Here is a 16,559-nt window from a genome sequence, read left to right on the forward strand (position 1 = left end):
TTATAGAAGATGCGGTTATCAAAACTATATCTTGAATATGCGGTTTTCAAAATTATATCTAAGTCAAATACCCCCTAAAGCTCTCACACAAGTCCTTCTCTCTCTAAAAGTACTACATTTAAAAGGAAAATTGTTTCCTGCAGGTTGGACCGCAAAACTGTATATACGGGCCAAAATGTATAACGCATCCATCGAGGTAAGTAAGTGTTCCATCTAAAAACAGTGGAAACATAACTGTATATACGGGCCAAAATGTATAACGCATCCATCGAGGTAAGTAAGTGTTCCATCTAAAAACAGTGGAAACTAACTGTTCAATTGTTTTTTTATTAGAATTATTATTTTTAGGTTTTAAAATTTATTTATTTTTTTATATTCATGATCTTCATGTTAGAAATTACATATCTTTAAAAATTAAGTAAAAAAATCTATCTAAAAAATAGATTTATTAATAGCTGTGCATTTTGACATATGCGGGCTTGGCCGCATAGAAACTGGGTCCTACTTAAAAAGCTGACTCTTTTTTTAAAAAAAAAACTTCCATTCCCTTTAAGATTTCTTTAAAGGTCAGAAGGAAACCTGGATGTTCCATGCGACAAACCAGGATTGCCAAGTTTTAAAGTACTAAATTATAGAAACAAAAGTTGTTATGGTTAATTAAGAAATCTCAAAATTTTAGCCAATTAAATGGCTTACAAGATGAAATATATATCTTTTTCTCTCTTAAAAAAAAAAGTAGAAAAGCGTGAGATGAAAGCACTTAATAAAGTCACTTTATCCCTAATTAAGTTTTCCTCACCTCTTCTCTGTCCAAAAATATTTTACACAGGAGAGTTCTTGTTCCTTTCTCTAGATATCCCACATTTACACTTGAGAGGTCGCACATTTACAGTGGAGAGCACTTGTTTCTCTCTCTAGAAGTCACACATTTACTGCATCGGAGAGGTCCTGTTTCTCTCTCTAGAAATCTCACACTCACAAAGGAGAGGTTCTGTTTCTCTTTTCTTTATCTCTTTAGTCACGCATCATTCTCTCTCTATCTTCCCATGGCTTGCACCCTGCAACTTCACTGCTCTCCCCCTCTCGTCCACAGGCCCAAGCTCCGCTCTCTCTCTGTCCACCAAATCCAGAACAAGTTTTTCTCGCTCTCCAAGTCCGCCTTTCGCACTGGTCGAGCCCATTGCTTTTCTGGCGACAGAGACGAGCAGCGATGGCTCAGAGAAGAGGAGCGGTGGCTCAGAGAAGAGCGCCGATGGCTCAGGGAAGAGGCTCGCTGGAATGCAGAGCGCCAAGCCCTAAAGCTCGAGATTGAGTCTCTGCAACTTCGGATTGAAACGCTGAATCAACAGCGGGTCTCTCAAGAAGCCTCCATTGCTGACCTTATCTCAAGCCTCACTGCTCTTTTGCAAACCCTAAAAGAGATGAATATCAAGTCTCTGAGTCGCTCGGGCCTGGTCGCCGGAAAAGCTGGAGTGGTAGCTGGAAAAACTGAGGCAGAAACCGGTATAGGTGATTTGGTGGTCGGAAAAGATGAGGTGGAGGAGATGAAGGAGACTGTGTATGAAGAAATCAGGGCATTGAAAGGGGAGGTTGAAATTAGGGCAAGCAAGAAGGAGAGGAGGTTGCTGAGAAAAGGGGCAGAAGGGGAGGACGTTAGAGACATGCAGGTTTGCTAGGATACCAAAGGCGAGTTTTTTTTGGTTCTCTTCTCATTGCATTTGATATTTCTAGAGAGAGAGAGGAGAAAAGAGAAAAAATAGGAAATAGTAAATACTAAATCACTGTCGTGCTTTTCTTTTATATTGTTTGCCTCTTAGGTAAAGCGGTTAAATATCATCGACCTGTTCTTGCACTTTGAACGTTTTTCCTTTTGTGACTTATGCCAAAAAATGGAGGTTGTATCAGATAATATATGATTATTTGAGTTTTTGTTTTCGTTTGTTCATTGAACATTGCAAGGATTCGGTTTATGGAAATTCAGTATTTGGCAGTCTGTTACTCAAATTATGAGTTTCTTTTGGGGTTGACATGGTAGAGGCAATGCAGGGCTGGGGTTTTTCTAATTGCATTTTTTAGGTTGGTTAATTATCAAAGTACACATTGATTTTGGTATCAGTTTTGCGTGAAGCCTTGTGGACATTGTAAAAGCAGTCATGGGTGGTCTATTATGTAAAATTATATGCTGATTTTGGGTTGGTGTGGCTTGAATCATGGCAAAGTTGGATTTTTTCTCAGGTGGTTTAGCAGGTAGAATTTTATGTTGAACTTTGGATTGAATATGTCAGGAAGCATTGGAAAATTTGCAAATTTTGGAATGCATACTTGGGATTTCATAATATCATATGTTGATTTTGTTCATGGTGGGTGGCAGGAAGCATTGCAAAGATTGGGTTTTTATTCAGGCGAGGAAGACATGGAGTACTCCAGCTTCTCTAGCGGGACTGAACGTGCTGTCAAAACTTGGCAAGTGAGTCCTTAAGTAATGACAATGATTATGACAGTGCTTGTATAGTAGAAATGCTTATAATTTGATAATTGTTCTTTTCCTTTTTCTTTTTTTTCTTTTTTGTTGTTGTTGGTTGTTCTTTATTTTTTATTATTCTTGTTTCCATATATCAAGGGAAAAATTATTCCATGGTTTTCCTTTTGTTTTTATCAAATTTATCAGATTGGATATTATCATAACACCGAAAAATGCTGTAAGGGTGTTAACCATTTCCTCAAAAAGAAGAAAAAAAAGAAAAATGATCTGAGTGTGAGCAATTGTGGTTTCACACAATTACGTATGTTGATCATTTTTTGAGAGTAGGAGGAACAGTGGACACCCCTTTGATTTATCGAACTTACAAAAATATTACCACATTTCTGAGTAATTGAAAAATAATAGGAATTCAGCAGGTTGAACCACTATGCACCTCCCTTATGCACCCTTTTGAAAAGCAAGCAAATAAATTCCTAAACCTTTATCACATTTCGATATTGTAAACTGTAATCCTGTGAGGTCCTATGTATATAGAAAACTGATTGGCCGGATATGGGTAACACTCTGTTATGGTGTCATTTCATTAAATTCAAGTGCATGGAAATTTTACAGTAGCTACATATGCCTTTGAATTCTAGATTCTTGAGACTTGAGGGAAGTTATGAAATTTGAACTTAGCTGTCAACGAGTAATGATGTGGTAATGCAATTGTAAATTGCTATTATCAACAGCTAGAGTCTCAATTTTGAATTTGTGATTTGTCTTTTGGATGTAAATTCAAGTGCTCTGTTTTTCTAGGCGACATTGGGCTCTAACGAAGATGGCATCATGACTGTTGAATTGCTGGAAATGTTATTTAGCAATCAAGAATTGATGGAAACTGGTGAACAAGAAAACTTAGATAGGACGGGAAGACAAGGCTCCTCAACTTGGGAGGTATGCTGCCATGTTCCCATTCTCTAATTGTTCAAACCAATAACGCCTGTCTATTGTTCACCTTGTTGGATACCATGTCAGACATGCTATGAAGCAATGAGTATTGGTTAAAATTTTTACAAATGTGAACAAAGCCTCTCTCTCTCTCTCTCTCTCTCTCTCTCTCTCTCTAATTCAGAATTAGTTGCAATTACTCTCTCTCTCTCTCAATATTTATTGGTTAATATAAGAAAACAGTCTCTCTCTTGGTTAAATTTTACAAATGTGAACAAAGTCTTTCTCTCTCTGTCGCATTCTTTCTTGTCTGATTACAATGTAAACAAACAGTGGGAATTAGTTGCAATTACTCTTTCTCAATCTTTCTTGGTTAATATAAGCAAACAGTAGGAATTAAGTTGCAATTATTGATCGAAGAACTCCTTCATATTGTTAGGAGGCTGATGTGAATGGTGTGCCTCAAGCGTCAGCTGGTACTGTAAAACAAGTGGCAGAGATTAAGCAGACAGTTGTTACTGAAACTGATGTTGGAGATGTAGAAATATCTGAACATAGAGTTTTCCTTTTAGGAGAAAACAGATGGGAAGAACCTTCCAGGCTCACTGCTAGGAGTGAAAAGCTTGGTGTGGGCAAGGGTAACAAGGCCAGTGCTTTAATCAAATGCCTAACTTGTAGAGGCGATGGCCGCTTAATGTGCACAGGTACAAATTTGAACATAGCAACAGCCAATCTTCTAATGTGGATATTCGTTTCAGTGTAAAAAATTCTACCAAAATATTAGTATGATAATTTTATGCATCCAAGTTAAGAGAGACCAATTTTATATTTAAGAAGCTCTCTTTATGTATTTTATTTTTTTGTATTCTCATTCTGGATGGTTTTATGAGGGTTTTCTCTACTGGTGGTGCAGAATGTGATGGAACAGGTGAACCTAATATTGAACCACAGGTTAGTCTCTAGCCATCTGATTTTGAGACGTTTGTTTTCCCACCTTTGATTGGAGCCTTATGTTTAATATCTTAATCTTTACTCTGAATACTCTCTCTCTCTCTCTCTCATGTTTAATGCCTTAATCTTTACTCTGAATACTCTCTCTCTCTCATCTGTTTTATTCTGTGTTGCAGTTTATGGAGTGGGTCGACGAAGGAGCGAAATGCCCTTACTGTGAAGGCCTGGGATACACAGTTTGTGACACATGTGACGGAAGGAAGCTTATCCAGCCTTGACTTTACTTTCCAATGGCCATCTTCTCAGTATCTCATTTCTTAGTCTTCATTTCTTCAATTCGCTGAGAATGCAATATTCATTTCCTTTCTAAATTGCTTGTACATTCCCATGGCATATATTGGTATTGGTTTTAAATGCTGATTTTGTACACGTTGTATTTATTTGCAAATATGGTATTAGCATTGAAGGTCTGGAGCATGTTTCCTCTTGTGGATCTTTAGATATGTAACTTTGAGTTTATCTTTTTCTTTTTTGAATCTAACTTTTAGTTTATCTATCCAAAATGTAGAAAGAAAATTAGTGGGATATTATTTATGTAGTTCTTCCATTTCTCAATGGATAGTTCCTGTGGTGGCAAAACTTTCAAAAGTTACATATATTTAAATGTGAAGGTGTCTAAAACCAAAATGGAGTAGCCACGAGTGAATTTCTAGTATACTTTCATTCTCAAAAAAAAAAAAAAATGTAATATTTTATTTGACTCGTCACTATTCAAAGTCCATCAAATATTTATGATTATTCAATAATATTTGAATTTTAATATCTTTTACAAATCAAATTTATCTAAAATTTAGGTGTGTGTATCTCTAAGTATCTTACACATAAAAAAAATATAAAAAATAATTATGAAAAAATAGAATGACCAAAACACACCCTAGAATAGTCATTGGGCTAATTTTGTCATTTCATTATTTGAATTTCTTTATATTTCATTCATGATGTTGGGTTGTGGAGACCAACCCTAGTGAGGGCCACCATCTCCTTGACTCTTCTATAGGTTAATTGTGTGTGTGGAGGTACTTCAAACCATGGTCTCGGGGTATTTTGGCAATTAGTTTGTTTTTAAAAAATTTAAAGTTAAAAACTTAGTTTTGTATTATGTGGATGGTCATATGGAATAAAATTTCACCTGCAAATACATGGCAAAACCACAAAGAAAAAAGAGTCTGATCCTCTTTTTTTATCTCCAAAATGTGTGAGGGCTCAACACATCTCTCTCTGCCTCATTGCATTAGACCTGACCCCTCTCTCTCTCTCTCTCTCTCTATCTCTCTCTCTCTCTCTCTCTCTCTCTCTCATCCTGCAGGGATATCTCTCTCTCTCTCATCCTGCAGTGATCTCACATCTTGCTTCCCTTAAGTTTGTTAGCTCCTGTCTGGTTTAAAGTTTTGAAGAGGAATCATCTCCTGATTCTGCACCTCAAAGCCATCAAGACTGGTTCTTTGTTTGAGCACTTTATGTTCAGAAAAAATTCCTTGCTCATAACTAGCAAAATCTAGTTTATTTCTCCTCTGTCCTTAATATCTTCATCCTCATCTTGGTGTTCTTGCTGCTGTTGTTTATGCTGTACATATGGGTCATATTTGGATGCTTGCTCATCTGACCAGGAGTAGCTGTGCAGTGATCAACCATGAACCGGGGTTTCAGTTCTAGGGTTCATGGTGTGATTTGGGAAAGCTAACCTCCACATTGGCCAAGTTTAGGGAGGGCGAGTAAACCTCAATTTCTGCCATAATTAGGAGAAGAAACCCTGGATATTGTTGTTTTCAATTGGTGTTGGTGGAGCCATTAGTGTTGTGCTTGGATATGGGTTTTTTATTGTGATAGATTGGAGTTCATATGGAGGTCGTAATCTGCCATCTCGTATAGTTTTTGGGGTAGGAATTTGATGTTTTTCATATAAAAGAAAAGAATTTGATGGTTCTTTAGGTGAATTTACCTTGATAGATTGAAGTTTATAAGGAGATGGATTTGAAGGGAGAAAATTTGAGTTTTTGGTGGTGAATTTTGCTTCACAGATAAGCGTGACACTGATGAGGAACTAAGAAGGGCTTTAAGTTCCAAGCGTTGTTGAGTGTGCATTATAGATTTTACAATTTCCATTTATTCATTTCAAACTCCAGCTCAATGTGGCCTTTTGATACCTTTTTGATTTTTTTTGTTAATGCATTTTTATGGTTTTCTGCGGAATTTAGTCTCTTTCAAGTGGAAGCTTTCCTACTAATTTTCTTTTGTCAACAAATATATATGCATCATCAACATCATCAAAGTCTTTTTTCAACTCATTGGAGTCGGCTACATGAATCATGGTCTAACATTTTGCTGTATTAAGGGTCATACCCTCAACAAGGCCATAAGTCTCAATATCTTTTTGCACTACTTTTAACGATGTCCTTTTGAGCTTATGCCTTGCCTTTTTTAGCTTTATACTTGAACTAACTTGCACCTCCTAACAGGTGTTATACTGGGTATGCACAGAATAGCCAGCCCACTTAAGTCTATTTTTTCTCATCTTATCGCCTATTAGTGCCACACCTAAATTCTCTTGAATGTATTCATTTCGAAATCTATCCCTTTTTGTCTTGCCACTTGTTCATCTCAACATCTTCATCGCAACTATATGTATTCTATAGGTATGTTGTTTCTTGACTGCCCTAGCCAACTTTCTCATCTTAGTTACGTTTTGCTTTTTATGAACTATGAAAAAGTTGTCAAGTTGTGAAGAAAGGGTATATAATTTTAAGAGATGTAGGCGCATTGAGGATACTGGAATTCTGAGGCACTACTTGAAATCATGGCCGCCTCGATAAGTTATAATCTTTGAACACTATTAGACTGCACCATTGAGCAATTGGGGATCCCTGTTAAGTGGATGGGAATCACATTCTCTTGAATTGTGAAGAAAGAATATATAACAATAAGAGATTTGATGTGAGGCATTGTGTCAATCGGACTGTAACCTATAAGTTACACCAGTCATTTGTGTGAGTTGAGATCATGTTTATGCATTTAAGTTGGAATGTCACTCATCAGTTACACTAGTTAGTTATGCGAGTTGGAATTGCAATTGTGCCATGAGGAGTCTCTGATCAATTATTCTTAATTGCGATCTCCCATTCATAATCATCATTAGAGCCTTTTCCCAACTAATTCAGTTATAAAAATTCGCATAACCAAGTTGTACCAGCAAAGTTATGTGAATTAGGATCTTTGAGAAATTGTACCAAGTTGTATGACTAGGAATTTATAAAAAATGTAAAAAAAAATGTACTACTATCACATTTATGTTACTATTAAGTGAGCAATTGAGCAAGCATTTTATTAAAGAAATCTAATTTACCAATAAAAGGAAAACAAATAATTCAAATATAATATATTGCAAAAAAATCCAATTTTGGTGATATGAACCAACTATCTTGTTAGTAGATAATATATAGACTACGATTTAATCTCATTATTATTTAACAAATATCAGCCTCTCAATAATTAAATGTTCAATAAATTGTTAAAATTGGCTGATTACCAGAATCTCAAGTTCAATCAAACAACGAATGCAAGGATCTCTAGGATCCTAACATACCCTATTGTGAAAGTGTGCCCTAAGGATACAGTTTACTTCAAGGACATAAAAAATTAGTGCACTCGAGGTATCCCAGCCCATGGGATAGACTTTTTAATTGATAAATAGCCCTTGGGGTAGACTTGGATATACAAAACACCTTGTTTGATAAACTGTCTCAGTTCCTAGTGATTGTAGGGTCCCTTGTTTGGTTAAACATGGTTTCTAAAACTTAACTGGTGTTTTCATTTTTCTGCGAGTCAAATTTGCATCCCGTATTTTGACCATGATCAAGAAATTTTCAATTTTAAGGTGATCCAAAAACTCCTCAAGCAACCTGACAACAACCCTCTATCAAGCGCTGCGTAAACTATCTTACTGAGACTTCAGAACAATAGAGAACAAGAAGCGGATGACTGGTCCCCTTGTCATATTCCCTCGGAGACCTTGAAGAAACCCTTTAGACTATGACTAATTAATATTCATAAGTGTATCATTGACAAAAATTCCAAGATCAGTAGCACCATTTACTCTCCAATTCTATGAACTTCATGATTTCTTATAAGCGGCCCGAATGTACTGCAACATATGCCTTTTGTATATCTCATTGACAAATAACCCCTGGTTTTTTTTATGTATTTACATGGAATGGATGTACTCGTGTCCTATTTGGGCCTATTCAAGATATGCCTCTCCTTTTATGAATGACGCTTTGGTTGGGTTATAACCTCAAGAAGCAGAATTTAGCTAAAAATTTGGCTAGTATTTTGTGTCTTTGCAAATAGGCTGACTGGTTTGATATCATCAATGTACTCGAGGAGTTCCTTCTTTTGCCACGAGAACAACGACAGAAGCATTCATTGCAGCATTTACTCTAGCCTTTTGATGAAACACTTGGAACATCATCAAGAACTCCTTAACAGTTTACAAACTCATGGAAGACCACGTTATTGGCGACTTGTCATGTATTAATGTATGATCAGGCTGAAGATAGCACACTTAATCTCCTCCAAATCAAACAAATTTTCAAGATAATTCACACTTTCCAATGATAGAGCATTGTAAAAGGGACGGTGTCTATGCATGGTTTGGTGCTCCCCTCTGCTTTGATTTACTGCTGGAAATATCGAATGACAACCACTTCTGTAGCTGCCCAATCTCATAGCTAGCCTCTTGAGAGTTTCGAAATGTATATGTTATTAAATTTACATATGGAGTTGATTTCAGAAAAACTTCGTATTTCTTTCAGCCATTTGATTCTTGATCTCTGCGACCAAAATATTTCTTCTACTTCTACTCTGAAGCAGTCTTATAGCGACACTCTCATTTTGACCGTTTCGTTCTACTCCTAGAGGAAAGATGCCTCGCATGCTGTTAGATATCATTGAGGTGTTGTAAGTTTCTACAGATTTGTGTGATATGTTTTCATTTTTTGTCTTGGTGAGAAAATTTTAGATATCACATTGCGGCACCTGTTGCCCTGATCACCTCCGCATCGAGCATGTTCTTGGAGATTTCTAAGAGCTTGGCTGGCAAGCTTCCAAAGTGCTCGTTGTTCCCTATTCTAAGCTTTTCTTTGAGGACTTCAAGCATTCTGTTTGGTTTGTAGCCACACCGTCCTTCTATTTGGAGGGAAGAACACTATCTTTGAATTACCCCGGGTAGACTCGTGTCTTCTAGAAAAGTAAACTTGAATTTAAGGGTTGAGGGGCCAGAATATGGACATCTATGTCAAACATAACTAACATATGATCAGCATTGCAGCAGCCCCCAGAAATTGGGAAGCCCAAACCAAGGAGACCAGGACTTTGTGGAGATTAGACATAATCATCTTTTCTGAGCTATGATTAGACCAAGTAAAACTAGGCTCGATCGAAAGTATATCAATCAACTCGTGGCTAGAGATGAAGTTCTCGATCCCTCGACACCCACAGTCCTCCTCCTCTTGTATCCTAATGTTACAGCTCTCGGGGACATTGAAATCACCAGTGATGCATCAAGGCAAAGCATTTGGTGATGGCCACACCCTATAGCTTGGCCCATAATCCTCTCTTCCAACCTCAACGGCTACATTTCTCCTTGAAGGACATCAATGGATCTCTTCTTCTCGTACGTTCCTAGAATTAGCTTGGAAAGCATCCTATAGGGGTGTTTAACGGGTCGGGTCAGACCGCAGACTTTCGGGCCTGCCCAGTTGGGGTTGGGTTCAGGAGGGGTCCAATCGGGGCCAGGCTCGGTTTCTACCTAGGTTTTGGTAGGCCCTTTATATTTTCAGACCAAGCCTTCGATAGCCTGAACCAGGCCCATGCCCCCAAGACTTTCTATAATATTTTAATATAAAAAATTTCCTGTATTTTTAAAGGGCCCGGTTTAGTCGGGCCCAATTTTCTCGGGTTCAGGCTGGGTTCAGACCTTGTACGTGCCGGGCCCAAAATTTAATTTTGTGAGCATGGGCCAGGCCTATCTTACATGATTGTGACACCAGTTTCGGGCACTGTTGGGCCTTGCCCAAACCCGACACACTAAGGGCCCTAGTCTAGCTAGTCGTTAGAAGATCTCTTCCTCCCAATGAGGGTACTATCCATTTCCTCCCTCAGACAAAACACATGCTCTAGATTTTTTTTAGACCTTAAATTTTTGGGATTCTAATCTTTACAATCTATAGAATAATCTCTGCAAATTTTTTTTTTTGAAATAAACTGTCTATGTGTTAGAAACTATCCAATTTTTTAATGGCTAGATCTAAGTGAAACAAAATTTAAATTTTTTATTTTTATTTTTTCATTTAAAATAATCATCTAGTAATTCTTACGTGTTTCCTAAAATTTTCGATTAAAAAAATTCTCGTAAGTCGAAGTTTTGAGCGAGGGAGGAACTCTCCAGTATCTCCTTAGAGAGTCCCAAACTAAAAACGCAAAAACCTGAAGAACAAAGTATAGTTGCCATGTAATGTTTCTAAATATGAGTACTAAGTACTTATTTTATTTTGGAAACATTTGGTATCTTATATGAGAAAAAAAATGATTTTTGTGGAGATTCACGACCCACAAAGTTTCAAATTTCATGGGTTGCATTTTAAGAAATACCACTGGGCTTATTATAGTTAAGGAAGAGAATAATATTATTTACTTACCTTGTCTTTAACTCTTTATAGAAAAGGAACTAGGAATATATTATCCAAATGTGAGGATATTTCTGGCATTTTTGGTTTGTGGTCTCAGTATAAAAATAACACTTTGGTTTTTTTTGCTTCAGAAAAGAGCTTGTGGTCCTATGGGGAACATGGGAACGACATGAAGTGACAATAAGGCCAGCTGTAGAGAGTTGGAAAGTGTGCCTACTACCTTTATAATTCATCCCTAATACTTTAGTACCTAAAATAGCCTTCTTGTCCTTGAGAAATTCCTAAACTAGCATTACAAAATTAATAAAGACCACAAGACAATGTTGGTGTCAAAAAAACTTCGCATGGGGGAAAAAGTTTATATAAAGGCGAGGCCTTAAACAATCAAATTACGGCACACCTCAAAAATTCACTAGAAGAAGTTTCGATGCTAAAAAATAATTGAATCAATATTTTCGACCTTAATATATATGAACATAAGAAATATTAGATTTCAAGACTTTAAAGTAGTGTATCTTATACATTTTTTGGATTGTCAATTTTCAAGATTATCAAGTGTTCATAGATTTGGTCAATCTTCGTTATTCTTTATGCTTTAGATTTTATAATTAGAGATGAAAATAAATTTTCAGGCCATCACAAAGATTTCCAGTAGTGAGATGACATCTTTCAACACTATTTCAAGGTGTGTCTTACTTTGATTGACATTGTTCGTATAAAACGAAGATCAAGATCCGCTGATTAGATTCAATAGATGGGATACATATCTCTCCATTGAATGGCCTAGGGCAAGATACCCCAAAGAATTATTTTTCTTTTTATTTTTTATTTTTGTAAATATCTTTTTATTCATCTACTATGCAAAACCCAAATCTAGATGTTTAAACGGGAAAATATCGAATAAGAGGTTGAAACCTTTTACAATATCACTATGTCAAAAGATTACCGACTACATTTGAGGATATGCTCTAAAATTTTTATATCAATCGGGTAGATTCTCAAAAAAAGTTGCAATACTTCTAAATTGCTCGTGCTCGATGTTGGGAAGCTAGAATAAATAAAGGTAATTTGGTAATTTTAACCCCAAATATCATTTGTTTAAGATCACTTTAGAGTAAAATTATCAAATTACCTCTAATTGCTTAGGCTTCCCAACACCAAATATTGGCAATTTAAAGAAATTTCAATTTTATTTTAAAGCTTTATTTTTATAAATATTTAAAAGTATACACCTTCAAGTGTTATTTATAATATTTTGACCCCTAGCAAAAGATTTCAACCCTTTTTTTATATGTTCCCTTTTTAAAACTTCCCGCATGCGTATTACCTCAGCATTCTAGGGTGGATAAAGAGTTGAGGTATTATCTCAACATTCTAGGGTGGATAAAGAGTTGAGGTTAGGGGATTGAACTCTCACGTTTGAACATTGGGTAATAGGGAGTGTATGGTAGTTATGCTCTCGATTGACAATCGACCATCCAACAAGTGTTGGACGATCGAGATTCGACTAGGAAGGCAAACAATGTGCATGTTTCCATTCCAATCAAAAAAAGGAAAAAGAAAAAAATTTGTGAGTTCTATTTTATTGGTCAAGGTCATGTCTAATCTCCACCATCTATTTTTTGTAAGCCCTCCTAGAGGTTTGGTGTTTATTAATCCCTTATTGAGCGTGGTTACACTTCCTTGTTAATCCTAAATTAAATAAAATATGGATGGGGTTTTGTTGAGACTGTGGTTTTATGAAATTCAATAAGGCTGCATCTCAAACTAGACTAGATAAAACCATATCTGATGCTTAAAAAGTTGTAATGACATGCAAATCCATTTCTACTCGTGAGTGTAGAATTTGAAGCTCTAAAAATTGTCCAGTTGTGTAGATAATGAAATAAAAGGTCTAAAAAATGTATTGCAAGATGAAGTATTTTTATGGTTTAATAGAATTCTCGTTCTTTTCTTTTTTAGATTCATAACCATCAAGGTGGAGAGATGAATCTTTTCAAGAAAAAGTTTATATGGAGCCAAGCCGAGGCTCTAGACAATCAAATTAGAGCGTATCTCAAAAATTTCATTAGAAGAGGTTGTTTTGATGTTCAAATATCGTCAAATTGATCATCTCGACATCAAGATACATGGACAGGACAAATAAATGAATTTCAAGTTTTGGAAATAGTGCATCTTGTGATATATTTTTGGACCTTTAATTTTTAAGATTTTCAAGTTTTCATAGATATGCTCGATCATTTTTGAAGTTTTAAATATTATAATTAGATATGAAATTATATTTTACGGCTATCACAAAGATTTTCGATATTAAAACCACATTTCTCTATACTATTGAAGGTGTGCTCTACCTTGATTAGTTAGAGCCTCGGTTCTATACGAAGTGCACGCCTCTTTTCAAGTATATGGTTTACATGTTTTTCGAACTACACTTTTTGTGGGATTTGAAGTACAACAGCAACTTTACAAAGTACTTAAACCATAAAATAATGATAATATCAAAAGCTTTTTAAGATGCTTTTTTGTGAGATTCATACAGGATTGTTTACAAATAAACTATTTATATTTTGTACATAGAGGTCACAATCATTTTTGTCTCTTAAATTTCAAAATAGATAGTTGTAAGATTGACATTGAATAGACACAAAGTTCCAAAAAAATAATAAAACACTTTGATTTTCATGACTCACCCCAAGCCATCAAATTTGACACATAAGTTATCATATTTCACATTGAATGATGGTAAGTAATTGTGGGATGCCTATACGAAAGGTAAATGGTCTCATTGCATACAATCCCATAAGGAGATAAATAATGTCCTTGTAGACAATCGCATTTTCTACGACAAATGGCCTTTATATAAGTTAGATATCCAAAATGCATTTATCAATGATGATCTTGACGAGGAAGTATATAGTTACCTCCTGGAGTTATAGATTCTTAGAATATGGTATGTAGGCTTCGATATGCTCTATATGGACTCAAACAAGTGTCTCGTGCTTGATTTGAAAATTTTTGTAATGTAGTCGTGTCAGCAGGTTTTCGATAGAGCCATCATGATCCAACCCTATTTGTGTCTGATACTTCTCCTGAGGGCACATTTGTTACTTTATGCAGATGATATAATAATATCTGATGATGATCAAGGCACTACTCAAAAGATCAAACAAAAACTCAATTAAATATTTGAAATGAAAGACTTGGGGTTCTTGTGCTACATTTTTGGCTTAGAAGTTGTTCATTCTCCCCATGGTTATCTATTATCTCAACACAAGTATGCCTTTGAATTTGTCTCCCGCCTCATGGATGATACTAAGAGAGTTGACACTCCAACTGAATTGATTGTCAAACTTCAAGCAACAGATGGTGAATTACTTCTAGATCCAACCTTTTACTGTCAGTTGGTTGGGAAATTGTTATACTTGACAATTTCTCGTCTCGATAAGTTGTACATCTAGTTAGCCAATTCTTGAGTGCCCCTCGGTCTATTCATTTAGCTGCAGTATTACGCATCATTCGTCATGTCAGGGATACTCGACACTAGGTTTTGTTTTTCTCCTCTTCTTCCTCACTTGAACTGTGGGCATATACAAACTCGGATTTTGCAGGGAACCCCAAGTGATCGCAAATCAACTACAAGATTTTGCATTTTTTTGTGTGACTCACTTTTGTCCTCGAAACGTAAGAAACAAAAACGTATTGCCCTATCGACAACAGAAGCCGAATATAGAGCTATGACACAAACTACAACTGGAATTGTTTGGCTTCGATGGTTACTTGCGGATATAGGTGTTATTGTTGCTACTCCCACACCACTTTATTGTGATAATAAGAGTGACATTTACATTTCAAAAAATTCAGAGTTCCGTGAATGCACCAAGCATATTGAAGTTGACTGTCACCTTGTCCGGCAAGAATTCTTGGCATGTGCACTTTCTCTTCCATGTATTGCCTCCTCTGAGCAACTGGGTGACTTCTTCACCAAAACACATACTGCAGCTCAATACTCTCAGTTTCTCTCCAAACTCTCCACGATTTCAACCAAACCATCTCGAGTTTGAGGGGGAGTGTGAATTAATAGAAACTTGTATATATTTACTGTGTAATATCTTCTTTCATTTTCTGTGTAACCACATTACGAAGGTGCATTCAGTCATACACGATTTATCACCCTATAAGTTGGGGACCTTGTACACAATTCTATATACAAAAAAATATTTATTTATTAGATTTCTCATAATGAGGAGGTCACAATCATCACCGATAATTAAATTTGAAATCGGGTGGTTGAGAACGTGTCAATGGTCTCATAATATACAATCCCTTTGCAAATGTTAGGGTTTCAAGAGTGATTTTTCCGATGAGAATTGATCTCACCACAGTTGACATTCTTATCCATTGTACCCAAGTTGGGTTTATTTTAAGGGAAAGTATGTAATGAGACCATTTACCTTTGATACAAGGTGGTCACATTAATCTTGACAATTGGATGTGAAATTGGGTGGCTACAATTATTCCAATACCATGCTCAAACTTCAAAATAAATTTTCTCAAACTTCATGACACATCCAAGCTATCAAATTTCACATCAAATGGTTGTAAGGAAATGTGACCTCCTTGTATCAAAGGTAAATGCTCTCATTGTATACAATCCCTTATTTTAATACTAAGAACCATTGGAGTTGATTTGTTGTCACACCCCAAGAATTTACAGTACTGTTATTCCTGAGATGTGACAGACAAAACATATATACATCTATTGATAGGATAAATTTACAATGGCGAGGTCTTACAAAGTAAATAAAGAAAGTTTAAGCAAAACTACAATATCTTCCCAAAGTTGATCTTGACTAGCACTCAAAATGAAGCCGCAGTTATCCTGAAAAATTTTACCATAGTTTGATGAGTTTGGCTACTCAGTAAGTGATCATCATAATCCTAAAAATAATCATGGTTGAAAGATATCAATATTTTCCAAAATGAGATCTATTAACAGAAATGCATCAACAGTTTCACTTTCAATAAATGCATAATTAAGTATAATCTGAATAATTGAAATGCACATAACACTTTAACGCGTCAATGCATAATTCAAAGGATTTCACAAAATACCCTACTGGCGTCCCAAGTAGGTCACATATATACCCCATCAGCGTCCTGATGGGTCCACTTAATCCCTATCGGCGTCCCAGATAGATCCACTTAATCCCTGCAGGTCCACTTATACCTCACCGGCGTACCGGATGAGTCCACTTAAACCCTACCGGCGTCCCAGATAGGTCCACTTATATCTCACCGGCGAACCGGATGAGTCCACTTGCATACTTAAATTATTTCTAAATCTCTTTAAACATTCGAAAGCAGCAATATCATGTACTCAACGTATCACTGAAACCATTAATATGAATTTCACTTAAACCATTAATAACAGTCACTCTCTATAACATTTCAAA

At 36.0% G+C, this 16,559-nt stretch overlaps 1 protein-coding gene across 2 annotated transcripts; it reads left to right on the forward strand.

The window, feature by feature from the left end:
- Positions 1-802: 802 nt before the first annotated feature.
- Positions 803-4,833, forward strand: PTAC5 (plastid transcriptionally active 5). 2 transcript variants are annotated; one of them, XM_006857297.4, is made up of 6 exons: positions 803-1,667; positions 2,372-2,467; positions 3,281-3,418; positions 3,852-4,116; positions 4,326-4,363; positions 4,540-4,833. In XM_006857297.4, the coding sequence occupies exons 1-6, from the start codon at positions 1,047-1,049 to the stop codon at positions 4,639-4,641; spliced, it is 1,260 nt and encodes a 419-aa protein (XP_006857359.1). In that variant the 5' UTR covers positions 803-1,046; the 3' UTR covers positions 4,642-4,833. The 2 variants fall into 2 exon arrangements, 1 of the variants encoding a protein (XP_006857359.1); XR_016059494.1 differs by having other exon boundaries at positions 807-1,667; positions 3,985-4,116.
- Positions 4,834-16,559: the final 11,726 nt, after the last annotated feature.

This window comes from Amborella trichopoda, chromosome 7, assembly GCF_054954075.1.
Source record: "Amborella trichopoda isolate Santa Cruz 75 chromosome 7, AtrichopodaSantaCruz75HAP2 v2.0, whole genome shotgun sequence".
NCBI classification, from domain to species: domain Eukaryota; kingdom Viridiplantae; phylum Streptophyta; class Magnoliopsida; order Amborellales; family Amborellaceae; genus Amborella; species Amborella trichopoda.

Coding starts and splice junctions, on each gene's coding strand:
- PTAC5 (XM_006857297.4), top strand. CDS start 1,047: ATGGCTTGCACCCTGCAACTTCACTGCTCTCCCCCTCTCGTCCACAGG. Junction 3,419..3,851: donor AAGGCTCCTCAACTTGGGAG/GTATGCTGCCAT, acceptor TCATATTGTTAG/GAGGCTGATGTGAATGGTGT. Junction 4,364..4,539: donor AACCTAATATTGAACCACAG/GTTAGTCTCTAG, acceptor TCTGTGTTGCAG/TTTATGGAGTGGGTCGACGA.